The sequence below is a fragment of the Verticillium nonalfalfae genome, assembly GCF_003724135.2.
Source record: "Verticillium nonalfalfae strain VnAa140/NRRL 66861 chromosome Unknown scaffold_29, whole genome shotgun sequence".
NCBI classification, from domain to species: Eukaryota; Fungi; Ascomycota; class Sordariomycetes; order Glomerellales; family Plectosphaerellaceae; genus Verticillium; species Verticillium nonalfalfae.
This window is the reverse complement of record NW_021167254.1, coordinates 138,317-160,380: the sequence shown is the minus strand read 5'-3', so window position 1 is coordinate 160,380 and position 22,064 is coordinate 138,317. Positions and strand designations below refer to the sequence as shown.

At 57.7% G+C, this 22,064-nt stretch overlaps 5 protein-coding genes across 5 annotated transcripts; all 5 read right to left on the bottom strand.

The window, feature by feature from the left end:
• Nucleotides 1-180: 180 nt before the first annotated feature.
• Nucleotides 181-1,713, bottom strand: D7B24_004915 (uncharacterized protein; the record flags this gene model as incomplete). Its single annotated transcript, XM_028639080.1, has 1 exon — nucleotides 181-1,713. One exon carries the CDS (start codon nucleotides 1,711-1,713, stop codon nucleotides 181-183), a length of 1,533 nt encoding a protein of 510 aa, XP_028496434.1.
• Nucleotides 1,714-5,913: 4,200 nt separating this feature from the next.
• On the bottom strand, nucleotides 5,914-7,989 carry D7B24_004914 (uncharacterized protein; the record flags this gene model as incomplete). The annotated part of the gene is made up of 2 exons (XM_028639079.1): nucleotides 5,914-7,025; nucleotides 7,107-7,989. 2 exons carry the CDS (start codon nucleotides 7,987-7,989, stop codon nucleotides 5,914-5,916), a joined length of 1,995 nt encoding a protein of 664 aa, XP_028496433.1.
• Nucleotides 7,990-9,083: 1,094 nt separating this feature from the next.
• On the bottom strand, nucleotides 9,084-9,846 carry D7B24_004913 (uncharacterized protein; the record flags this gene model as incomplete). The annotated part of the gene is made up of 2 exons (XM_028639078.1): nucleotides 9,084-9,579; nucleotides 9,641-9,846. The coding sequence occupies 2 exons, from the start codon at nucleotides 9,844-9,846 to the stop codon at nucleotides 9,084-9,086; spliced, it is 702 nt and encodes a 233-aa protein (XP_028496432.1).
• Nucleotides 9,847-12,084: 2,238 nt separating this feature from the next.
• On the bottom strand, nucleotides 12,085-13,899 carry D7B24_004912 (uncharacterized protein; the record flags this gene model as incomplete). The annotated part of the gene is made up of 1 exon (XM_028639077.1): nucleotides 12,085-13,899. One exon carries the CDS (start codon nucleotides 13,897-13,899, stop codon nucleotides 12,085-12,087), a length of 1,815 nt encoding a protein of 604 aa, XP_028496431.1.
• Nucleotides 13,900-15,107: 1,208 nt separating this feature from the next.
• On the bottom strand, nucleotides 15,108-18,116 carry D7B24_004911 (uncharacterized protein; the record flags this gene model as incomplete). The annotated part of the gene is made up of 1 exon (XM_028639076.1): nucleotides 15,108-18,116. One exon carries the CDS (start codon nucleotides 18,114-18,116, stop codon nucleotides 15,108-15,110), a length of 3,009 nt encoding a protein of 1,002 aa, XP_028496430.1.
• Nucleotides 18,117-22,064: the final 3,948 nt, after the last annotated feature.

Here is a 22,064-nt window from a genome sequence, read left to right as displayed (position 1 = left end):
GTAAACTATTGCGCAAAAGGCCACCTTGCTTGAGCATTACCAGCCCCACGGTCAAACCGGAGGAAATTGGAGTTCGATGACATGTTGTATCGATTACTGAGTAGACAGCTGGTCCAAGGACGTGAAGGATCACAGTAAACGGCTAAAACAGACTGTCCAGACATCACTACCGGTCGCTTATCATCCCTTCTTCACCAAAGGCTCTCCACCTTGAGCATACGCATCCACCTTGTACCCGGAAAACTCCCGCGCCCCAATCTTCTTCTCAAAGAGGATATCCAGTTCCGCAAACGTCTTGTCCTTCGTCTCCGGTAGTCGGAAGAAGGTCCATACGAAGAAGGCAAAAGCACACCCGCCCCAGAAGAACGCCGTCTTCCCCTTCCAATCGCCGGCCGTTGGGTTCAGCATGTACGGATTGATCACGTTGCAGACGATCTGCCCAATGTAGTACGCGATGCGGCTCAGACAAACGCTCTTATTGCGCAGACGGGTCGAGGACACCTCGGAGATGATGGCGTAGCAGATAGGCCCCACGGTCATGTAGTAGACGCCGAGCCACAACAGCATCATGGCTGCCTGGGCGTAGTTGCCACCCGAAGAGTCTCCAGCGCCAACACTAATGAAGCCGACAGTCATGAGAACGGATGTTAACAGCCCAAGACCCCAGAGATACAGGGTGCGACGGCCAAAGGCGCCGAGGAGGAGCCAAGATGCCACTGTGCCCACTGATGCGATACCGAGCCCGCCGACTGACATGCGGAACGAGATGGACTCGGGAAGACCAGCCTGGACGAAGAAGTATGTAGGCGTGCCTCCAAGCACGGAGCCACAAAAGGGCTGTGCCATGAAAACCATGCAGGCGATTTCGGTGCGGCGGCGGTCGACCCCGCGAAAGCAGTCCAGGTAAGATGTTCCTTCATCAATGATCATCTCGAGCTGGTTGGTGTAGATCATCGACGCCACAGTCTCTTTGGCGTGACTGCGCTGCATGGCTGAGCCCAGTCGCATGACAGACTTCTCAGCTTCGTCGTACTTGCCCACGCGAACAAAGTACCAAGGGGACTCTGGCGCAAACCATAAGATAGTGAACAAGGGTAGAGGCCACGCCCATTGAATTGCGAATGGAATGCGGTATGCCCACTGGGAGGTGCTGCCAGAAAATCCGGCTTGCACGCCAGCAGAGATGAGCTGGCCGAGAGCCCAGCAGAGGTTGACATAGACGGTCAAGTAACCGCGAAGCGCCATGGGGCAGACTTCGGAGGCGTACGCCGGTGCCATGGTCGCGAAGACGCCCCACGGGATGCCACAGAGAAACTGCCCAACAAGGAGGACGGGTAGGTTGGGCGAGAAGAAAGAAATCGCGATGAAGCCACAAATGAACACCAAAGATGCCAGGAGGACCTTGCGATATCCGAATTTGTGGGTAAAGTAGCCGTTGGCAAATGCACCAATGATAGTACCGACACTCACGGCATTGCTGAGTCCGTTCTGCCAAGAGGCTGTGATTTCGTATGTGCCTGTTCGAGGAACGTACTCGCCATAATGGCGACGAAAGGCAGGCGACGCGAAGAACGAACTGATGAGGACAATGTCGTAGCCCTCCATGATGATGGAGGCAGACAGTAAGACCGACCACAAGACGGCCTGAGGGTAGCGACGGATGGCATCGCGAAGGGTGAGGTTGTGTTCATCTTCGGCTGATTGCTGGGCCATTGAAATGTCTTTGTCCGGGGCATGATCCAGTTCAACAGCTTCAGCCGCCTTCTCCTCATGGATAGAACTCCCCATATCGAAATTTCTTTGGAAGTATGCCGAGTTGCGGTGGCCACTGGAGGCTTCTTGTGGCCAGGGAGCGGTATTCAGTTGCAATGCTTAGCTGTCGAATATCGAGTGGGCTAACCTTCCAGAGTTCTACAGTGCCCGAAATCGGTGGACAATCTGAACACAATAAAGTTGTACTCCATAGGCGATCGGCGGAGGACTGCTCGTATAAGTAGCAGTGGAATGGGGCTGCACCGAAATATGGCTCGCCATCGTCACATTCAGTCAGGCGATCAGTACAGCTCAGTCTTCCTCGAGCATACAAAGTCTGGGGAAGTGGGGAAAATCATGTGGCAGCACGTATCGTATCGACCCATCGCGTTGGATACTAACCCAACTGAGTTCACATGGCAGAGGCCCTTTGACAGGGCGCGTTCCACTTCCCCGCCGGAGCAGCTTTATCCAGAGCCAGAGGGGTCTTCTCTCCGGTGGGGAGAGGGGCTACACAAGTTTCATGCAGGCATCTCAGGATTGGACCCTCATGTGGTGAACTCCTGTTTACAGCGCATGGCGATCCTTGCCTACTGTTGCCGCGGCTAGGCGCTCCAATAGTTCTGCATAACCTCGCTCGATCCCCCAAGCGGAAGCCTGACCATCGTGGTCTTGTTTCGGCGAGTCTGTCCGCATCTTATCAAAGACGGCTCCACGAAAACCCTCTCGCTGCGATGTCAGGAGTCTGTGGCCTTGGTGCACTATCTTCCTAGGCGCTCCCGGGTCAAGAATATTGCCGACTCTCGACATATAAGCAGACATTCTGTCCCCAAGTCGAACGTATGTCTGAACCATTTCGTCATCGCATGGCCGATCAAGGTGAATGAAGGACGGTTCAGGGCTTTCCTCCGTGTCCTCATCTGACACTAATTCAAGTCCAATGGACGAGGCTGGCGCGAGCGAGGTCGTTGCGAAAACTGGCCGAGAGTCTGGGTTTTGTGTCTCAAGATCTGTCTGCTGCCGAACTGACTGTACGGATACACTGTAAGCCCAGATCACGATGGTTGCTAAATAGATCGAGAATGGCTCGAGAAAGGTGCCAGAGCTGTAACGACGGACGTGCCATAACAACGCGCCAGCATGAATAATACTGAGCCGTGCTTTATGTTGATCACAAATGGCCCACTGGACCAAGTGGTTTCGTGCTTGTGCGTATTTAGCACCGTCCGAGGGCCTATTTTGGGCCCTGTATGCCAATGTCGTTGTGAGAACCCGTGCATGTTCGACTGGTGCCAAGATTAAGAGCCGCGAGAGATGGAGATGCAGAATGATAGGGTGCTCCCAGCCTCCAGCTCTCGCAGCCATACTGTTGGCATCCCAATGTAGAATGTCCATGCAATCGCAAGCACTATTCCGCCACTTAGAGAGGATTGGGAGAGAGGGTGGCCACGTCTCCTCCAAATGTTCCGAATGTGGGCGCTTGTTGATGCTGGCGCTCGGTATCCAGGATGAAAGTGGAAATGTGTGCTGCTCGATAGCTTCTTTCGTCCTTCGACATATGGCGTAAACCATGATCTGGATGCTGAACTGGCTCAGCTTTGGCGGCAACCTCTTCTCGAGGTAGAGAAACTCAATTGCTCGGAGAAGTGTGACTAGCCGAACTGTCAGTTGGTGAACAATCTCCAACCATTCCGCCAGACTTGCCTGAGTGGGAGGCTTCCTCAGCAATCTGCTCTGTAGTCGGACAGTCCCAAACTTCTTCTCTGCACGGTAGTGATGACCGCACATCACCTAGTTTGAACCCAAGTTTGCCACCGAGTTCGAAGGCAGCGATGGAATCGAGTAACTTGATAATGTGTGAGCCGTTGCACGCATGTCTCCCACCGGATGATAAACATACCCATATCATCAGGCCTGTTCTTATGCGACACTGAGCGTGTGTCCACTCCTGCACCGATTGCAGCCCACCCAATTGCCTCAAGTTGGTTGTATCTGGGTGTGTGTTTCCAAGCAAATCCATATCAAAACAGGCATCGATTAGGAACTGCTTCTCTGCAAGTGCACGTCTCATAACAGAGTTCTGACCGCTGTGCAGCATATTGATGGAGTTAAGGATAGCAGCTTGTAGGGTGGGCAGGTCAAGGCACCAGTTGCCGGCGCCTGCAACACCGGGTACCCAGGTGTCTACGCCTTCGTCCTCACCAAATCGATGGAAACGGCGAGTAAGTGAAGCCCGCAGTAAACCGGCTAATAGGTCCCGCGACCGCGGACCATTTGAACTGGGTTGGTACCTTGCACCCACTGATGTTACTGCCAGGAGTAGAAGCCAGTGACCTGGCTCCTCGCAGAAACAACTGCTTCGGCGAAGGAAGGGCAGTGTTGGGTGGAACCTTCTGAAGTATAAGTGTACAAAATGGTTCAGCTGCACGTATGTTGGGAAGCCGTCCAAATCTGACTCGATGCCCTGATCCTGGGTCTCGATCCGAAGACCGCGGATGAGGTTCTCGTAAGCAAGATTTGACAAGCCTCCGGTTATAGGAGACGCGTGCGAAGCATCTCCGACGCGAGATGGATCTGTTGGCTCAACCGGGTTTAGTATATCGACTGATTTGCCCGTAGCCAACGTGTCAAGCTCATCTTGGTCCAGGGCCGAACGACCTTGAAAGGGCGCTCTAGCAGCAGCGCCCTCAACGTAGTACTTCCGCTTTCGTGTTCGTCCGGTGCTGCGCGGATGGGAGCCTGTCGCGGAACTTGACTCCGCCACTGAACGATTCATGGCCTCGGTTTCAGGACTTGACCCTGGCACGCTTTCTGCAAATGTGTCGGTAGTCACAGGCCTTGTATTTCTCAGGATGGGACCAGCAACCGTAGGATGATTATAGGCAGCGTCGTTAGGCGCCTCGGGCTGCGGCAGAGTGGTGAAGAAGAACTGGGAGCCCATGACGTCGGTTTCAATACTTCCATAAGACATCCCGGCTAATTGGTTTGACCAATCAAGAATATTCTGCTCCTCTGGAGACAACCAGTTTATGGTGGACAGGCCCGTTGTCGTGGCGGGAAACGAGGCACAGAGGTCGTTTATGTAGCTTGCGTCCTGATCCAGTCCGCTCTGGAACTCCAAAACATTGGTTGATTCTGCCAAGTGTTGCCAGTCAGGACGATCTGGGACCGTGACGCCTTCGTCGGTACTAGGTTGGAGATTCTGGTTGTTACTGTAGGCCTGCTCACTTATACTGTCTGCATGGCCATGGCCTATGGCGGTTGGACTCGTCGCGATCAGGGGGGACTCGGCCTCTGAATTCCTGGAGCAATCGATGGAACCGAGCGACGCAGCCTTTCGCTTCTGGGCCGTTGGATAGTCACATTTTAGGCTTCTCGCTGAGCAACGTCGACAAGGGTTGCCCTTGGTGCATCGTACACGGCTCACAGCACATTCTCGGCAGGCCCTTCCATTTGTGCCGACTTCATCGTGACGATCAAGATCGTGTGTCGCGGCGTGGCGACTCAGGACGTCTCTGAAATGTCCAATGTCAGCGGTTGATCCCCACTCTGGTCAGAGGTAAGACCGGGAAGGGATTGAATCACTGTCGGGAGAATGCCTTGCCACAAACAGAGCAGCTAAAGGGGCGCTCGCTGGTATGGATTCGCAGGTGTCTCGTAAGATGCTCCTGGCGCTCAAATGTGGTTTCGCAGATGTCGCATTGGATGGGAGCGCGTCGAGACACGCGGCGAGAAGGGTCATCCATCTGGCCGGACCCCGAACATGTCTGAATGTCTTGCGTAAAGAGGAGCAATTGGCGGTGGAGGACGAGGAGCTAGATTTGAGAGATGATGAAGGAGACCCACGACTTAGTAGTGTTGGGGGCAGGGTAGGTCGCCTTTCAGTAAGGTGCTTGGAGCTGGGCGAGGGCGAGTTAGTTCCCTGAACTTTGGGGAAGGCACCACTGGATGATCCCTGTAGTGTGCGGAGGCAGGTGCGGGGTCTGCGCATGGAGCTTGGGGAAGGGGCATCTGGGGAGGGAGGTGCTTTCCTGCCTCAAAGTGGTCTGGTCCGTGAATGACTTCAAGGGTGAAAAGATTCATTTCGTTCTATAGATATCTTCACCACATCCTCCATATCAATATCAATATCTAACACAAAATCTACCCACGAGACGGCCATCAAAGCTTTTCGCGCCGGACGAAGACTGGCATCGATTCCAATGGACAATCCACCTTAATCTTTTGGGCTCCCCCATAAGACTGACCACCAGTTTCGGGGGAGAATGGAGCCCACTCCTCAACCTCTGGAAGCCGGGGAAGATATAACTCTCTATCTCTGGCGCCAGGCTTCAAAACGGGACAGCAAAGGTACCTGTCGCCATACATGTATTGATCTTCGACCTCCCAGCTCTCCTGATCTGCGGGGAATTCCCAGAACAAGGGTCTCATGACTGGTGATCCCTTCTCATGAGCGTCCTTCATCAATTGCCTCGTGTAAGAGCGCATGTCTTCCCGGATGCGCAAATATTTGCGGCAGATTTCGTAGACTTCCGGGCCATACGACCACACTTCGTTCGGCGCACCGCTGCGCGAGGCTTCGCCGGTCCCCTTCTTCGGCTCTCGATCGCCATGCAGTCTCATGACGGGGCAGAATGTTCCCCATTGAAACCAGCGCACGAAAAGCTCGCGGAAAGCCTCGTCATCTGGGTTGCCCCCATGGAACCCGCCAATATCCGTCGTCCACCATGGCAGGCCCGCAATGCCCATGTTGAGGCCAGCTGCCAGCTGGTTTCTGAAGCTCGCCCAGGAAGAAGCTATGTCGCCGCTCCAAACAAGGGCGCCATACTTTTGACTGCCGGCCCAGGCGCAACGAAGAAGGTTTACGATGTTGGTCTGCCCCTCTTGTTCCATTCCCTCGTAGAATGTCCTGGCGTAATCCCGAGGGTAGATGTTCCCGACGCTCAGAGTCGGTCCAGCGTGGTATCGATAGTTATCAAAGTCATAGACAGAGTACTCGGGTTCGGCTTCATCTAGCCAGAATACCTTGATTCCTTTGGCATAGTAATGCTGCTTTGCCTTGTCCCAAACGTATTGGCGGGCATCTGGATTGGTTGAATCGTAATAGACGGTTTCCCCGCCAAAATCGAAATTGGTGCGAATGCCGCGCTCGGTGCGAACCAAGTAGCCACGCTCCATCATTTCTTGGTAGTTTTGCGAGCGTTTGTCCACAGTAGGCCAAATGGAGACCATGAGCTCAATCTTCAGCTCGCGAAGCTCTCGAACCATTGCGTCTGTCCATGGACATTGCCGGTTAGAGTGCTTGTCTTCTTTGGGGCCACGTACTGCCCGAGGCCAGAATCAGGAATGCTTACCTGGATCAGGGAAATGGGCACTGTCAAATTTCCATTCACCTTGCATAGGCCAATGGAAAAAGTCGATAACAATCAGATCGATAGGCAGTTCTCGCCGCCTATACTCCCGCGCCACCTCCAAGACCTCCTCTTGCGTCTCGTACCGCAGTTTACACTGCCAGAACCCCAGTCCATATTCCGGCATCATTGGAACCGTCCCAGTCGCCCGGGCATAAGACTCTGAGATCTCTGCCGGTGTGTCTCCGACGACAACCCAGTAGTCCAATGCCTTGGTAGCATAGCCCTCGAAGCTGGTGACATTCTTACCGAACACGGCCCGCCCTATGGCCGGATTGTTCCAGAGAAAGCCGTAGCCGAGCGAGGACAGGGCAAAGGGTACACTGGCCTGTGAGTTTCGCTGCGCCATCTCTAGGTCGAGGCCTTTGAGATCGAGGTACGGCTGCTGGTACTGGCCCATGCCGAATATCTTCTCCTTGGGATCGAGACTCTCGAAGCGCATCGTCAGGTGAAAGTCGCCGCCTCTGATGGGCTTGAACTCGCGCGCCTCGATTTCAATGGCGCTGCAGTTTGGGTCGAGTATATCGCGGCGGTTACGCGCGTATTCTTCGAGGACAACGGCTCCGGTGGCGTTATAGAAGGTGACTTTGCCGCGGTTCGTGACAACAGCTTTTATGTTGCCGTTCTTGATGGTGGCCTGTTCCTTTGAAATCGAGATCGTTGGCTGGGATCCGGTCTTGAGAGGCTCTTGAAGGGCCCAGTTCTCGGTCGGCATCGTAGAGAACTTGGTGGCTCGTACGCGGAAAGCATTGGCAGACCAGGGCTCGATCCAGAGCTTCTCTCCATCATAGGAATATACTAGACGCCCGTCTTGTTCGTATAGCATTTTGTCTCAATTGCTCTCTTTGGTGTAATACTTGGGTGAATTATCCTCGGGGCAGTGTACGGACGAGGCACAAAGAATGGGCTGTATAACGATGATAAGAAGAAGCGTCAAAAATGTCCTCACACCCTACCGAAACATAACACCATCAAAAGAACTTGTAGGACAATTCAAACTTTCTTGCTTTGCTGCTTATCCACCCGATAATCACCTCGACGTACGTTGATGCTGGCGGCATCGGTCCCTCGGAGGGCGAAGTCCCCTCAGCGGAAGTCGTCATGTCGATCTAGCTAGCTCTCCACCGGCCCCATCCCCCGCCGGATCTCCCGTTGTGTACATCCCGACACAGGACCAGTTGCCGAATAGCTTTACATGCCGTCGCAGCCAACGTCTCTTGTCAGCAAGCTGAACTCGGTCGAACGAGATCGGAGTTCGACGTCATACGAATATCGATACGAAATATCGTCACTTGAGAATTGCGCTGTTTCTGCAGGTTTTGTTTGGCCTTACGTGTCCGGTTCTACTGCGCATGTGTTGGCTTACAAAGTGCCGCAATCAATGGAATTGGCTCTGGATTTCTCGATATAGCGGCAGTTTCTTTAGTATTCAAGCTTACTTGCCACTGTATTGCCTAAGATAAGATAGTGGGGTGTTTCGACCCCAAAGGAATGTCAACTGCAGTGCATGGTGGCCTCTTTTTAAAGTTCTTGATGCTGCTTATTTGAGTTCTCGGGATCACGACAGGGCTCCTGAGGACCTACCCATGAATAGAGCAAAGGAAAGAGTCTCATCGACGCACTGGCCATTTCTTGAGCAGCGCTTACAAGCTGACACACTCAAACCTAGGGCGCGCTAGGCTTGAGGCTCAGAAACGTGCTCTGGTTGTTAAGGAAGTTCAAACAGCTAGCAACACACTCGATCTCAGAATGCAAGACCGAATTCGACAGCCAAAGTTGTATGTATTTCAGAACAAGCTATGTACAGGGCCTATGCTAGCACTCGACTGGCTCGAGAAGCCGAGACAAGGCGGGAGGAGAAAGAGCCAAGGTGCGCGTGCCCAGATAGAATCCAGAACGGGCCAGCTACGCGTCGAGTTTTCAAAACGCGGCGCGCATGTTCCTCTCAAAGTTGTTGTTGTTGAAGGGGCAGTTGGCGCGGTTGAAATCGGCGCGGTTGAGGGCGCCCTGGACGGTGCTGTCCATCCTGTCCCAGTCCCAGATCCAGTAGGTGCGGCCGGGCGACGTCTTGAACTGCAGCTCGTGGTTCTTGCCGAGACTGGTGAAGTACTCGACGTGGAGGTTGTTGCCGTTGCGCTGGGGGTTGTTGACCTTCTTGTAGTCGCCGTGGCCCGAGGCGGCGCCGCGCAGGATGCCGGCCTGGTTTGCGTTGTTCGAGTTGAACCAGATGACGACGTTCTCCCAGTCGTGGCGGTGGCCACTGACGAGGTTGCCGTCGGCGGGCTGGTCCTTGGGCCAGTACCAGGCGTACATGATGCCAAACTGGCCGTTCAGGGTCATAGAGCGGGCGTAGGTCTGGCCCTTGCCGGTGTCCTTGCAGCCGCCAGCGGTGGTACCGCTGTCCTGGAGACCGGCGCTGTAGAACAAGTGTTAGCCAGGTGTTTTGTGGAAGCTGAAGGGTGTGTTGCGTGTCTCACTTGACCTCACCACGGGTGTTGACCGCGGAGTAAGGCTGGCAACCGTGGGCAATGTGAAGCAGAGGCTGGAACTTCCTGATCATGTTGCCGTTGGGGCCCAGAGTATCGCGGATGGGGTTGATGCTGTCGTGGTTAACCTTGGGAGGCTGCTGAGCCAAGGCGCTGCCGACGAGGGCGAAGACCGAGAAGATCGTGGAGGGAAGCATCGCAGCAGGTGCCAATGGCTGTTTGAATGATGAGAGAGAGAGGGAGTGAAGCTAGGTGATGAGGATGAAGAGAAGCAAACTGAGTTGAAGAGCGATGATCGTCCTTCTTATATACTTTGATCAAGTCCGGAGATGTAGTTGCCTTGGCCTTCCATCGGTTACCCTTCAGTAGAGAGAACGGCTTTGTTGACACACTGGGCTTCCGACTTCATTCTGTCGTGATTGTCATGTCTGCTGCGGTGTCTAGATGTCAGGGGTCCTTGAGGCCTACGACTCATGTCGAGCTCGGTCGACGGGAATCCTTAACGATGCGAACACGAACATCGTGAGGCTAGCCGCCAAGGTAGGCTTAGCTGTTCCCTCACCCAGACAAATACATTGCTGCGGAGCGGCTCCGCCGCCAAGAGCTGGACATGAATAACACTCTGGTTATGGCAGTTGTCACCTGCATGAAGAGAATGCCTTGCCTCATTCAGTAAAGGGCGTGGCTCAAAGACCCTGGAGTAGCCCAGTGAATCGTCTGAGCGCACTCCCAAAAGATCAAATCGTCGTCTTGGCCGGACAGCCCGAACTTGGCTGACAGGCACTCTATTCGACAAATCTCCACCCCAGTGAGCTCGCCTTGGCGAAGTGCTGTGCAGCCGGCGGCCCATGGCTCGGCACTCATTCATGCGAGGACGCAAGGACCGTGATCGTGGACGGTGCTGAGTCGTGACTGGGCAGGTGGGCAAGGGTAGAGGAGCCGGTTAATCTATTATACTTTGGTTCATCTGTTCCACCTGGGCCTTTCGGGTACACTGGTAGCGCCCATAGAGGTTGATGTCGAGTCATGGATAGCAAGGCCGGACCCCCAACACATCAGAGTAAGCCCGATTCGGACCCCTGAGACTGAATCGAGTCGGCACGGACCGAGACTATACCGGAGAAAGAAGGCGTAGCCATGTCCGACCACTAAGAAAGCCGGCCTGTTGCACATTCTGGTGATACGGGGGCTGATGAAAAAGCGGCGGTGATAGGGCGTGCGGATCTATAGCCACAATGGGAGCAGAACATGCCCGAGACTCCGTGGTAGGCGCGCATCTGCACCAGGGTCTACTTGGTGCGCTTGTGGGGTTGCGATTCAGGGCTGATGAACACGGCATGATGTTTTGGTCTGATCATCCGGCCGGTTCGTTCGGTTATTTGTGGTGGTGTTCTTAGTGAGAACTGAGCAGAACAGCTGAGCTTCAAGCACTGTCTGAATCCTGTGCCCCGAACTCGTTGGGAGCCTGTCGACGAGAATTGGCGTCGACTATACGTTTCTATCGAGCGTCGTGCAGACCACAACTATGATGCCCTTTCAGTAGCCGCGCGGAGGGCATTCCGTCTCTCATTGGCAACCAAAGTGTTTCCACAATTCTGCTTGAGATGGGGGTGCGAACCTCGATGGTCACGGCCCAACGGCACGTTGCTGCACTCCGTCGATTCCGGTTGCAGCCACCTTGATCTACAAAAGTATTTGGAAATGAGCTGGCAGAAAGTCTTCCGTAAGCGGACTGTCTGTTTCTCGAGGTTGTTTGGCATGCAGGACCAGCTGACCATGATACGAAGCTTCGTTAAACACATGTGAGCATCTAGACAGAGACGAATCGGAACAAAAGTAACCGCCAGTGTGATTGAACGACCTTGGAATCGGTTCGCTGGTTTGAGGTTGAAGACAAGGCGTTTATGCCGCTGGGCTTGGCACGGCAACTCGGAGCCGGAAACAAATCCATGGGGAACCCTACCTTGCCTGTCTGACAAGTGGAGGATCCCAAAATAAGAGAACGCACGGCAGCAAGCTTACGATAAAGTTGATCTGGCTTTCGAAACAACAAGGATTTTCCCTTCATTCCTAGTATTTGAGAAACAAACCCTCTTCAGCTTAATTGCTGCGGGTAGTTGATCTCACGTCGATGCTTACGCCAATGATTCCGAGCATATGGCTTTAGCGGCCCTTCTCAAGTTGCCTTGACGCCGCTGACTACCTATCTGCTGGTGAATACCAAGAGCAGGCCTCAGCCGGCTAGTGAAGCGTTGACAGGGCCCTTGAGTCGAGATGTGCGCCATGAATCCACCGGCAATGCAGCAGCACAATCCAAAGTCCCCGACGGGGGGTTGCAGTGTATTGTCAATTAGCTTGGCTCCTCATTAGAGTTCATGAACATTCGTAACTTCGTCTGATGGTATCATATCGCCAACGCCGAACCCAAGCCCACGTTAGTCCTCCCCAGGCCCTCCTCGCCGGCCCAAAACAGCGCCGACAGCTAGCGTCTCGACGCGACCAGCGTAGAGTCTCATGGAGTGCGCCACGGGGTCCCCCCAGACAACACTCCTCAGCTGCTCGTCCGTCGTGATGTGCGCGACGACGCCCTCGTCCAGTCTCGCCTCGACGCTCCTCCTCGTGCCCTCTGCCTCAGGCCGTCCGCTGCGTAGGACGACAATGCGGCCGGGAACGCTCAAGGTGCTCGTCGGCACGGGCCAGACAGGTCGTCTGCGTCTTCTCTTGGGCTTCTCGTCTCTGGACGCCGCTTTCGGTCCCAGCCCGATGAGCTGCGCCATCGACTTTTTCTCCCGCGCCTTTCTGTCGTCTCTCTCCCTCTTGTCTTGTCGTTCTCTCCTCGCTTCTCTATCCCTCTTGTCATCCCGTCGATCCTCGCCCCTCCTCTCCTCCGACCGCTCGCGTCTCTCCACGACCGGCACCGGACTCGCCATCAGCTCAACCAAGCTCCTGACGTAGCCGCGATCCGCCCTGACGACGGGATCCCCCTCGTTGACGAACCCGAGAAACAGATTCCGCCGCGTGCCCGGCGGCAGGGCCAGCGGCAGCAGGCTGACGGGCGGACAGCCAAAGACGACGCAGTGCACCCTCTTGAAGCGGCGCGCGACGTCGGCGAGCGGGCCGCGGCCGCCGTCGACGGCGAGCATGTGGCAGAAGAGCAGCGCGGCGACGGCGCCGCCGGCCGAGTGGCCCGTGACGAGCAGGCTGTGGCCGCGGCGGCGGGGCTCCTCGTCGAGCAGGCGGCGCAGGCGCGCGGCGAGCGGGGCGGCCATGGCGCGCGCGACGCCGAGGAAGCCCGCGTGGCACAGGTTGCCGGCGTCGTCGAGGAAGCCGGCGGGGCTCGCGGGCGCGGCGCGCAGGTTGACGGCCCAGTCGGCGAGGCTGGCGGAGCCGCGGACGGCGAGGACGAGGGCGGCGGCGTCGTCGGCGGCGGCGGTCGCCAGGAGCATGGCTTTCGCGCCGGTGCGAAGGTCCGGGGCCACCGTGATGTGCGGGCTGTCCGGGCGCGAGCTGTAGACGCGCTCGGCGTAGTGGGCGGCCAGACAGAGGAGGGGCCAGGTTGGGATGTAGAGGCGCAGCGGCTTGAGGTCGGAGGGGAGGCGCGAGTTGGCGTAGGCGTAGATCTTGGCCAGCGGCGAGGAGGAGGAGGGCGGTTTCTCGGCTGGTTTGGTGGATGATTTGGACGGCCGTGTCTTCCTGGCGCCTGGTTTGCTGTGCGGGCTTTCCTTTTCTGGCGCCGTAGGCTCGTCAATTGTGGCGAGCACCGCGGCGAATGTGTTGGTCAAAAGGTCTACAGCGAGCGAGGTCTGATGGATGAGCTCCTGGGCGTGAGGATGGAAGCCAGCCTCGATCTCGGCCATGTCGGGGACCGTCAGGGCGGCGCAGGATGATTTGGGCGTAGGTTTCGACTGTGGTGTATCAAGTGGCTGATCATGTCGGTGCTTGGGCCGGGCCACGAGCTGCGTCTGAGCCGTCGGCGGGCGAGCTTCGCTGTTATTGTTGTCGGCGAGGCCGTAGAAGTTCTGAACCTGATTCACGACGACAGGCGCAGGGCCGAAGCCAGGCTGAAAGCCGAACGGCGGCGCCCACTGCTGCGACGGCTGGTTTGTGACGGCATTGTGGTAAGACGGAGGCGCTGGGAGGGCGGGAACTTGGTGATGTTGTGTCTGTGGTTGTAGTTGTGTCTGATATTGAATTTGCGGCTCGGCGGTTTTATTCGCCTTGACCACCTTCTTGCGATCAAACCAGCCCATGTCGAACGTAAACCACCATGGACCTGATCAAGCAGTAGTGATGATGTCTTGGCAAAGTCGGTCCTCGTGTCGGCGCCGTTAGTTCGACAGCCAAATCATCGCCATGAACATCGTCATCATCAACTCAATACAGAGTGCAAAGGGAGCAACAGATTCATGAGGCCGGGGACCAAGAACTTCTTCAAAGACCCAGGCATGCACGGCGCTACACAGCACTTTATGACCCTCCCCCGTCCCAGAGGACAGGATCGATCCAAACAACGCGCCCACCACCCCTCATCACATGCCCACCAAGCAAGGGCCGCTCCAAGCCCCCGACTCCCCTGCGATCCCTGCACAACCCCAGCTTCGCCCTCCGATTCGCCCGCTGCAGTCTCAGCCCCAAGGCGAGCTCCAAGGCGAATCCAGCAGGGCAAAGAAGAGGCAGCAAGCGAAGAGCAGCAGCAGCAAGCAGCACGGCGGGAGCCTCACGGTGCAGAATGGGCGTACGAACAAAGTGCTGAAGTACCCGCCTCGCGTACAGGCCTCACCGAATATGACGCAGACGAAATGCCCTTGACGGCCAAATTGCGTGAAGCAGTGCACGACGTTCTTAGGAGGGGGAGGAGGGTTGGGGCAACCCGCATGAATGGCACGACCCAAACCAGTGGCGAAGATACCTAGCCGCCGAGACACCCTGTCCCCCTCTCGAGAGAGAGGCAGGGAAAAAAATCCAATAGGCCCCCAAGAACTCACAAGCCCGGCGGCCCGCCTGCAGCTCAGCCGAGGGAGGGTCGGCATGAACCCGGACTTGGCGACCTGCGAAAGCCACGGGCGGCGATACGACAAGCCAGGGCACCAATGACGGGCGAACGACGGTGTAGATGGGCAAAGAGCTGTTTTGTCTGCCGTCCAAACTGTGTCGACGAGCAGGCTTATCCGCCGTCTGTTGACGACGAGGAGCGCTTTGGGTGTTCACGGACAGCCTGTCAAGAAGCGCTGAGTCAAGACGCGGACACATCACGTCGTCGTAGCACCGCAGAAAAAGAACACCCTTGTACGAAGACAAACTACTTTTCAATTCACCGAAGCTACAGACACTTCACCCAACGCGACTCGGCCTCTTACACGGAGAACAGGCCCAGGCGGACGAGAAGGAAGCCCACAGACCCCAGCACGCATCAGAAGAAACAACCACAACCAAACACGGGTTCCCCAGGAGCGCAGCCTCACACAGGACTCGTCGGGTCGCGCACGCTGCCGCCACCGCTGCTGCGACTGCCGCTGCCGGTGCCACTACGCACGCTGCTGCCCGAGCCCGAGTGGGCGCCACGCGACGGCCAGCTGAGCCCCGGCGGCGGTCGTGCGCCGACGCCCGCGCCCGCCTGCGCCGGCGTGTTGTGGAACGACTGGTACTCGTCATCGCCGGCACTCGACTGCGTGAAGCCCGAAACGTCGCTGAGCATACTACTGGAGCGGCCACGGGACTTGACAGGTGCCTGCGAGGGAAGCCAGTGACCCGCGCCCATGAGCGGCGCGGGCAGCAGCGAGGGCTGCGCCCCCGGACCGCTCGTCGAGTGGGAGGCTGTCGTCGTCGCTGCTGCTGGCCACATCGAGGCCGGGTAGTGGGGGGCCGCCGCCGGGTTCGGGTTCCACGAGTTGCCCGAGCTCGTCGCGTTGGTCGGGGCCGCCGCCTCAAAGCCCTGCTGGTGCTGGTGCTGGTGCTGATGCTGGTGCGGCTGCTGGCCGTCAAACGAGAGGCTGTTGTTGCTGTAGTTCATCTGTTGGTGGAACGTCTGGAGCTGGCTCATGAGGTTGTTGACCTGAGCCTGCTTGGTCGCGTTGTTGGCCTGCATCGTCGCAATGCTTTCCCGGAAGTTGGTCTCGATCTGCTTCGTCTCAGCCTCCCACGCCGCCCGTCCTTGGCGCCGGCGCTCGGCTTCGTCGAGGCCGCGGTTGTTGGCATCCGTGATGCGCATGAGCTCCGTGTCCACCTTGGCAATGCGGGCCGCCATCTTGTTGCGCTTTGTCTGGAGGGCCGACTGCTCGTCCTGCGCCGCCTTGATCTGTGCCGCGAGCTTGGCCTTGAAGTCCTTGTGCTCCTTGGACGCCTTGTCGAAGACGGTCTTCTCCGCAGACCAGCTCTTCTCTGCTTGCTTCTTGCGTTCTTGCAGACCTTCGGGCGCCTTCTCAAACTCCTTGAGCAGCGCGTCGAGCTCGGCAATCTCCTTTTCGGCCTGGGCCTTTTGCGTCTCTTGTTGGATGATCTTCTGGCGCAGCTTGTCGTCGTTGCCGCCGCCGGACTGGATCGAGTTGTCGAGCTTCTCGTTTTCCTTCTTCAGCGCGCTGACCTTGCTCTTCCAGTCCTTGCGCAGCGTCTTGAGCTTGGACTTTTCATCCGACAGGCGCTCGTTCTGCGCGCTGATCGTGCTCTTGAGCGTCGTGGCGGGGGAGTCGGGGCGTAGGGATTGCTGTCCGTTGATGGCGGGGCTCGCGGGCACGCCCTCCTGGTCCTTGGTCGGCGCCTGGGTCGTGCGGATGCTCGTTGAGAAGATGACGCGGTCGGTGTGCGTGTCGACGAATTCGCAGACGTACTTGCTAAGCGGTCGCAAGCCGTAGACGTCGCCGCACCATCGGTGGCCCGACGCGCGCTCGCCGTCCTCGTCCTGGACGCGGAAAATGCGCGTCGGCTGCCAGTAGGCATTGTTGACGCGGACATAGAAGGGCTTGGACGTGTCGACGCCGGCGGGTCGCGAGGCGTGTCCGTTCTCGGTGGGTGGGTCAATATCGGCAAAATGACTGGTGTTGAAGCAAATTTCGTCGTAGCCAATGTACGAGATCCAGATCTGTTCGGCTTCCGAGTCGAACGGGGCGTTGCCCAAATTGTGGATGTCGGTAGCATTGGACCCCGCTGTTTCCGAAGCGGCGTGCGACAATTCGTACTCCTTGACCATGACAATTTTGGTGCTCGCCAACGCGGCCCACAAGGGCTGCTGGAGGCGCACCTGGGTGCTCTGCTTTCTCCTCTTCTTGGACGACGTCGTGGCGTGCTGCAGCGCTGCGGCTTCGCTGTCGGTTGTTGTTGTTGTTGTTGTCAGACCAGCATCTCCAGACATTTCGGCGGGCTTGCCCGCTTCGGGATCGGACAGGCTGTGGGAGGATCCGCTGCTCTTCTCGCGTCGCAGGTACCACTCCCTGATGTATCGTACGATGCCCTGGGTTAGAATGTGAATGGCCAGGATGCTCTTGATCCAGCCGTGGGGTCCTCTCTTATCGAACCCCTGCGATATCGCCTCGAGGGGGTCGTCATTGTCGGAGGCGAGCCGCCAATTGGGGGGCAAGAGTCGAGTGGCGCGGGACCAGTGCAGCCTCGAACCGCGAAGCACGTGCGAGGCGATGACGAGGAGGAAGCAGGTCGTGACGCTGCTCGACGTGCCTTCTCGCGACGACGAGCCCCCGCCGAGGGTCACAGCAATGACGGGCTTGGCCAAGTCGAGAATGGCCACCTGGATCGGCGGCCACAGGAACAGCCACACAAGCATGATGAGGATGTCCATGCAGCCGATGGTGACGAGAGAGGGCATGGTCGAGTTGTAGTCGAAGATCTCGGCGAGGTTGATGTTCATGCCGGAGCTCGTGGTGACGGGGGGCACAAAGGTCAAAAAGGTAAAGGCCATGTAGATGCCGGAGAGGGCGACGGGCGGGACGTGCATGAGCAGGATGAGAATGGCGAGCGTGTCGTAGAGAGGGAGCGCGCGAAGGACGGTGGCGGCAAACTCGAGGGGGCCGCCGGGATCGCGGTGGACGTCGACATTTTTGGTGGCATTGACATCGATCTGGCGGTGCTGCGTCTCGACGCAGCCAGCGTTCCCGGGCGGGTTCGCGGCGCTCGAGTCGCCCGAGGAAGATTCCGAGTAGGCGCCTAGCGAGCCCCGCCTAGGGACGGCGTCGGCGGCCATGGCGGCGGTGGGATGGGTCTTGCCGTTGGTGTCTCCGTTTCCATGGAGAGCAAGGGTGGGCAGAGGCGAGGGCAGAGGCGACGCAGAGGCATCGCCGTCGGAGGGTGCGGACGAGGTCGTCGAGTGGTGGTGGGCAGGCGAGGCGTCCAGCTGGGACTGGCTCTTCTTGTTGGAGACTCGCTTGGCGGGGCCTACAAGACCATTCTCGTGACGAGTGTCGCGAGCATTGGCGTTGGCAGCAGCGCCTGACTGTCGCTTCGCGTTCGAAGCTCGAGGCATGCAGCGCGCTCTATCGCTGTCCGCCGACCCGGCAACCTGAGACAGGCCGGGGCCAGGGACGGCAGCAGCAGGACGGGCCTGGATGCCTTGTGGTGGGTGAATCGGGGGGTGAGGAGGTCGGAAGGAGGTTGACAAGCGGAGGTTGACAACTGTTTGTGGTCGCGAGGGGTGCCAAGCAAGCCGAAGATGGAGATGCCCCGGTGGAGGCGGCGAGGCTGTTGGAATTAAATTCGTGGAAACCTGCAGAAGGGGAGCATCGAAGGCTCACGGGTGGCAGGATAGACGAAGGTTTTTTTTTTGATTTCGTGAGGGGGGGTGCCGTGGGCGTGACGTCGCCGAAGGTTTGAGGTCGAGATGGCGATGCCCTGGCAGGAGTTGTTTGGGGTTGAGTTATTGTTGGAACGGGAGTTTGCAGGAGAACGAGTTGGGTGCCTTTTTTCGGTCGGGAAGCGGACTTTGCCCTTGCGGCGGCTTTGGGGGCCACGGTAGGTAGGTACTACTACCACATGAGGTAGGTAGGGGGGGCCTGGGGGGGGGGCCTTGCTCGCTTTCTTTCCCTCAGTATCCGTACGCGCATGCACATGTCCGCACTGTGGATCATGCGCTAAGGAGGCGCCCCGTGTCGCTGTTCAGTGGGGCTCTTCAGAGGCGCCCATCCGCTGCGTCGCCTCCCATCGCCTGCCACTGCCGCGACGGACACAGTGATCGCGAACAGTGTGGGCTGACATCTGACAGACCCATACCCACACAGTTGCTGCCGCACTATGCGTGCCCAGGTAGGTACCTACCTACGGTACCTACCAGGCATCGACCTGAGGTAGGTAGGTACCTGTCTTAGGTACCTATCTTAGGTACCTGTAGGCTCGGGAGTTGCAGAGATCGTGCGATCCATATCCGCCGGCCGAAAATATTCAGATCTAGTGCGAGACTTTGGGGTACCTTGGAGTCGGCCACTCTTCGGGGCCAATCTCGCCCATGGGCGTGTGCACTCAAGTCTCTTCTGTCCTCTGCCCTACGACGTCTATCGCTCGGCCCTGCTACATGTACTGCTGCTACCTGCCTGTGCATGTGCACTTGCCTGCCTCACCCATGAGGCTACCTGCCTCACCCGTGATGCAGCGTAGTCCTTGCTGCCTGTCATGCGATGCATCGACCCAAGCCCCTCCCTCACTTTGTTCATGCCCGCTACCACATCGTATTCTCTCATTCTCGCATTCTCGCCTTCGATACCCACGATATCTATCCTGGCACCCAAGCATGTATATTGCCGTCCCCCAAATTTGGGAGCGACATGGGAGCAGCCATTGTCTCACTGCCTCATTCCAGGTGAGCTCCGTCGAGGCTGTCGAGGCTGTCTGCGCGACAAGGCAAAAAGCTACATGGCATGGCTTCCAGCGACACAGCAGCAAACCCCCCAAACCATGGCACAAAGCAACGCACACGCACCTTATCTCTCGCTTGACAACAGGTTCCATGGGCGACATCCGGGGTGATGCGACAGATCACGATGCACCAGGTCCGAGTACGCCTCCATCCTCCCCCCTCACACGTACCACTAGACGTGGTCTGTGTATCGGCTTTCGTCCCGCACTCAGCGCAATCTCCTTGCGTGCTTTGGTTCCTTGGTTCCTTGGTCCCTTGGGTCCTTGGTCCCTTGATCCATTGCTCCCTTGATCCCCGGATTCTTGATTCTTTTCCTTCACGTGCGACAACGGGTTCAGGGCACGTCCAGGCGCCATCCTCCACCAGTCACGACTCCTCATGACGTTGATCGACAAAAACAAAGCAAACGTCCAAGACCTATTGGACGTCCTTGGACGCCTGCGACAATGCTGCCCCCTACCTCGTCCTCGGCCCCTCCTCCGACTCCTCATCAGATCATGTCTTCGGATCCATCGTCAGGAGCAGCAATGCACATGGTGGTGGCAAGCAGGAAGCAGCAGAAATGAACGAATCGCAGCCAGACAGAACAACAACAGCTTCCCGCACAGTGGCCGCCAGCAAAGCGCAAGCTCATGACGCGGGGGCGGCGCGCTGCCAGTCCATCGCAAGCGGAGTCGACCTCCAGCAGCCATTCAGCGTGACGAGAATTTTAATTTCCAACGTCGATCACTTGCTGCGGGCCAGCGGCGAGTGCCGCCAGCTGCTGGCTCGCCGGTCCATCGCGTGCCTTTTCCGGCCCTGGTCTCTCTCCTGGTCTCTCTCCTGCGCACGCCGCTGCGGAGGCTCCAACGTGAGATCTGCTGGCTGGGCACACTGTCTGCAACTGGCGTCCTCGTTGGTCGCTGATCTGCTCTCGTGCTCTCCTTGCCTGGCCTGGCTTCGTCTTCGTCGAGCCTAGCCCTCCATGCTCTTGTTCCGGCACACTCCAGTGTGCCAGGGGTCGCTTTCCTTATCCTCCACACAGGATTGGATTTCCGCCGTCTTGGCGATCCGAACAAGCCCTGACCTCGGTACTCGACCTTGACCTCGAGCACAAGGCGGGGCCGATCCAGGTGGTTCGACTGATTCGAGTAAGCTGAAGGGAGGACAGCAGACGGAAAGGGCCCAGTGGTGTCGCCGCAAGCAAATGCTCACGATCCGGCTCGCTCGGCAGTTCAACAACCGCCTTTTTTTTTCCGTCATCAAATCATTTCGTCACACGAACATTCCAGCCACGCGCCCAAAGAAAAGGGAAGAAAAGTTCTGCACAAGTTCGACTCGCTCTCTCCACTCTCCTCTTTTAGCGCTTCGATTACTCCGGTCTTAGCGCTACGACCCAGACCGGAGGGTTGCCAAATTCCAGTCGTAAAAGGCCTCCTCGCCAGCGTCGAACCAGAGGCCGGCACACAGGAGGGGCACTGGGGCAAGCCGTGACAGGGCTGGTCGCGAGCCAAGCCAAGAGGACCAGGCATTGTACCTTTTTCTCTCCCTTTTTTCTCTCTTTTTTTCTGGGATATTGTTCGCCAGGACCCAATATGCTGTGCACCCCCACCTCCCGCGAATCGTGCTAATCGTGAAGCGGAATAGCCAGGAGATCGCCCTGTCGGCATTTGTCCACACCGCCGCTGAGATGGGGCCACGCCCGCGCCTTGCCATCCCCTCCCACCACCACCACCACCTCCAACCTCCCGTGCCTGCCACCCCTCCTCCGGATGACTGCCGGGCTGCCGCCGCAGGCTTGCATCACGAGAGTGAGCCAGGACGAGCTCGTAGGGCTTGGGTTGACCACCGAGGCTGCGCTTCGCCTGCTGACGGGATGGACGCCGCTGGAATACCTCCACCCGGCTTGCTCGGGTCAGGGCCATTGTCATCATCATCATCGGACGGGTTTTTCTTGGTGGGAGGCACAGTGGGAGGACGCACGCACCCGCCGGCAGAGAGCGCGAAGCATCCAACGGGCTGATCTAGCAGCGTAGCGGCACGGCACCCATGACAAGCTTCACGGCGCTGCTGCAGCGCACACGGCAAACGCACTCATGCACGTCTTGTTCGCCCGTCACCCCGCGCGCCGTTACAAGGTCTCACGCGCTCTTGTGTTCTCGGCCGTCTGTCTGCCTGTGCATGATTGGCCCGCCCATATGTAGTGTGTGTGTGGTGCTGTGGTGCTGTGGTGCTGTGGTGCTGTGGTACTGTGGTGATAGGCAACTTGGCAACTCAGCAAGACCCCTCCTCTCTCGACCCGGCTGCATGCACGTAGTCACGCCTTGCTCATAGAAACGCTAGCACGTTCACGGTCTCGTCGTTTGCACGCAATGGGAAACACATGGCATGCATTCTGCAAATCACTGACATTATGGCGCGTCTATGGCGCTTGGTCCTACGGCGTGTCATGTTCGTTAGTACAGTGGTCGTGACGAGTCCAGCCAGCAGCCCCATCACCCGTTGATGCAATCCCATCCTAGCCCGAAGGCATCCCAGCCCGAAGGCATCCCGGCCCGAAGGCATGCTCCTCCCCCCCGGGCTTCC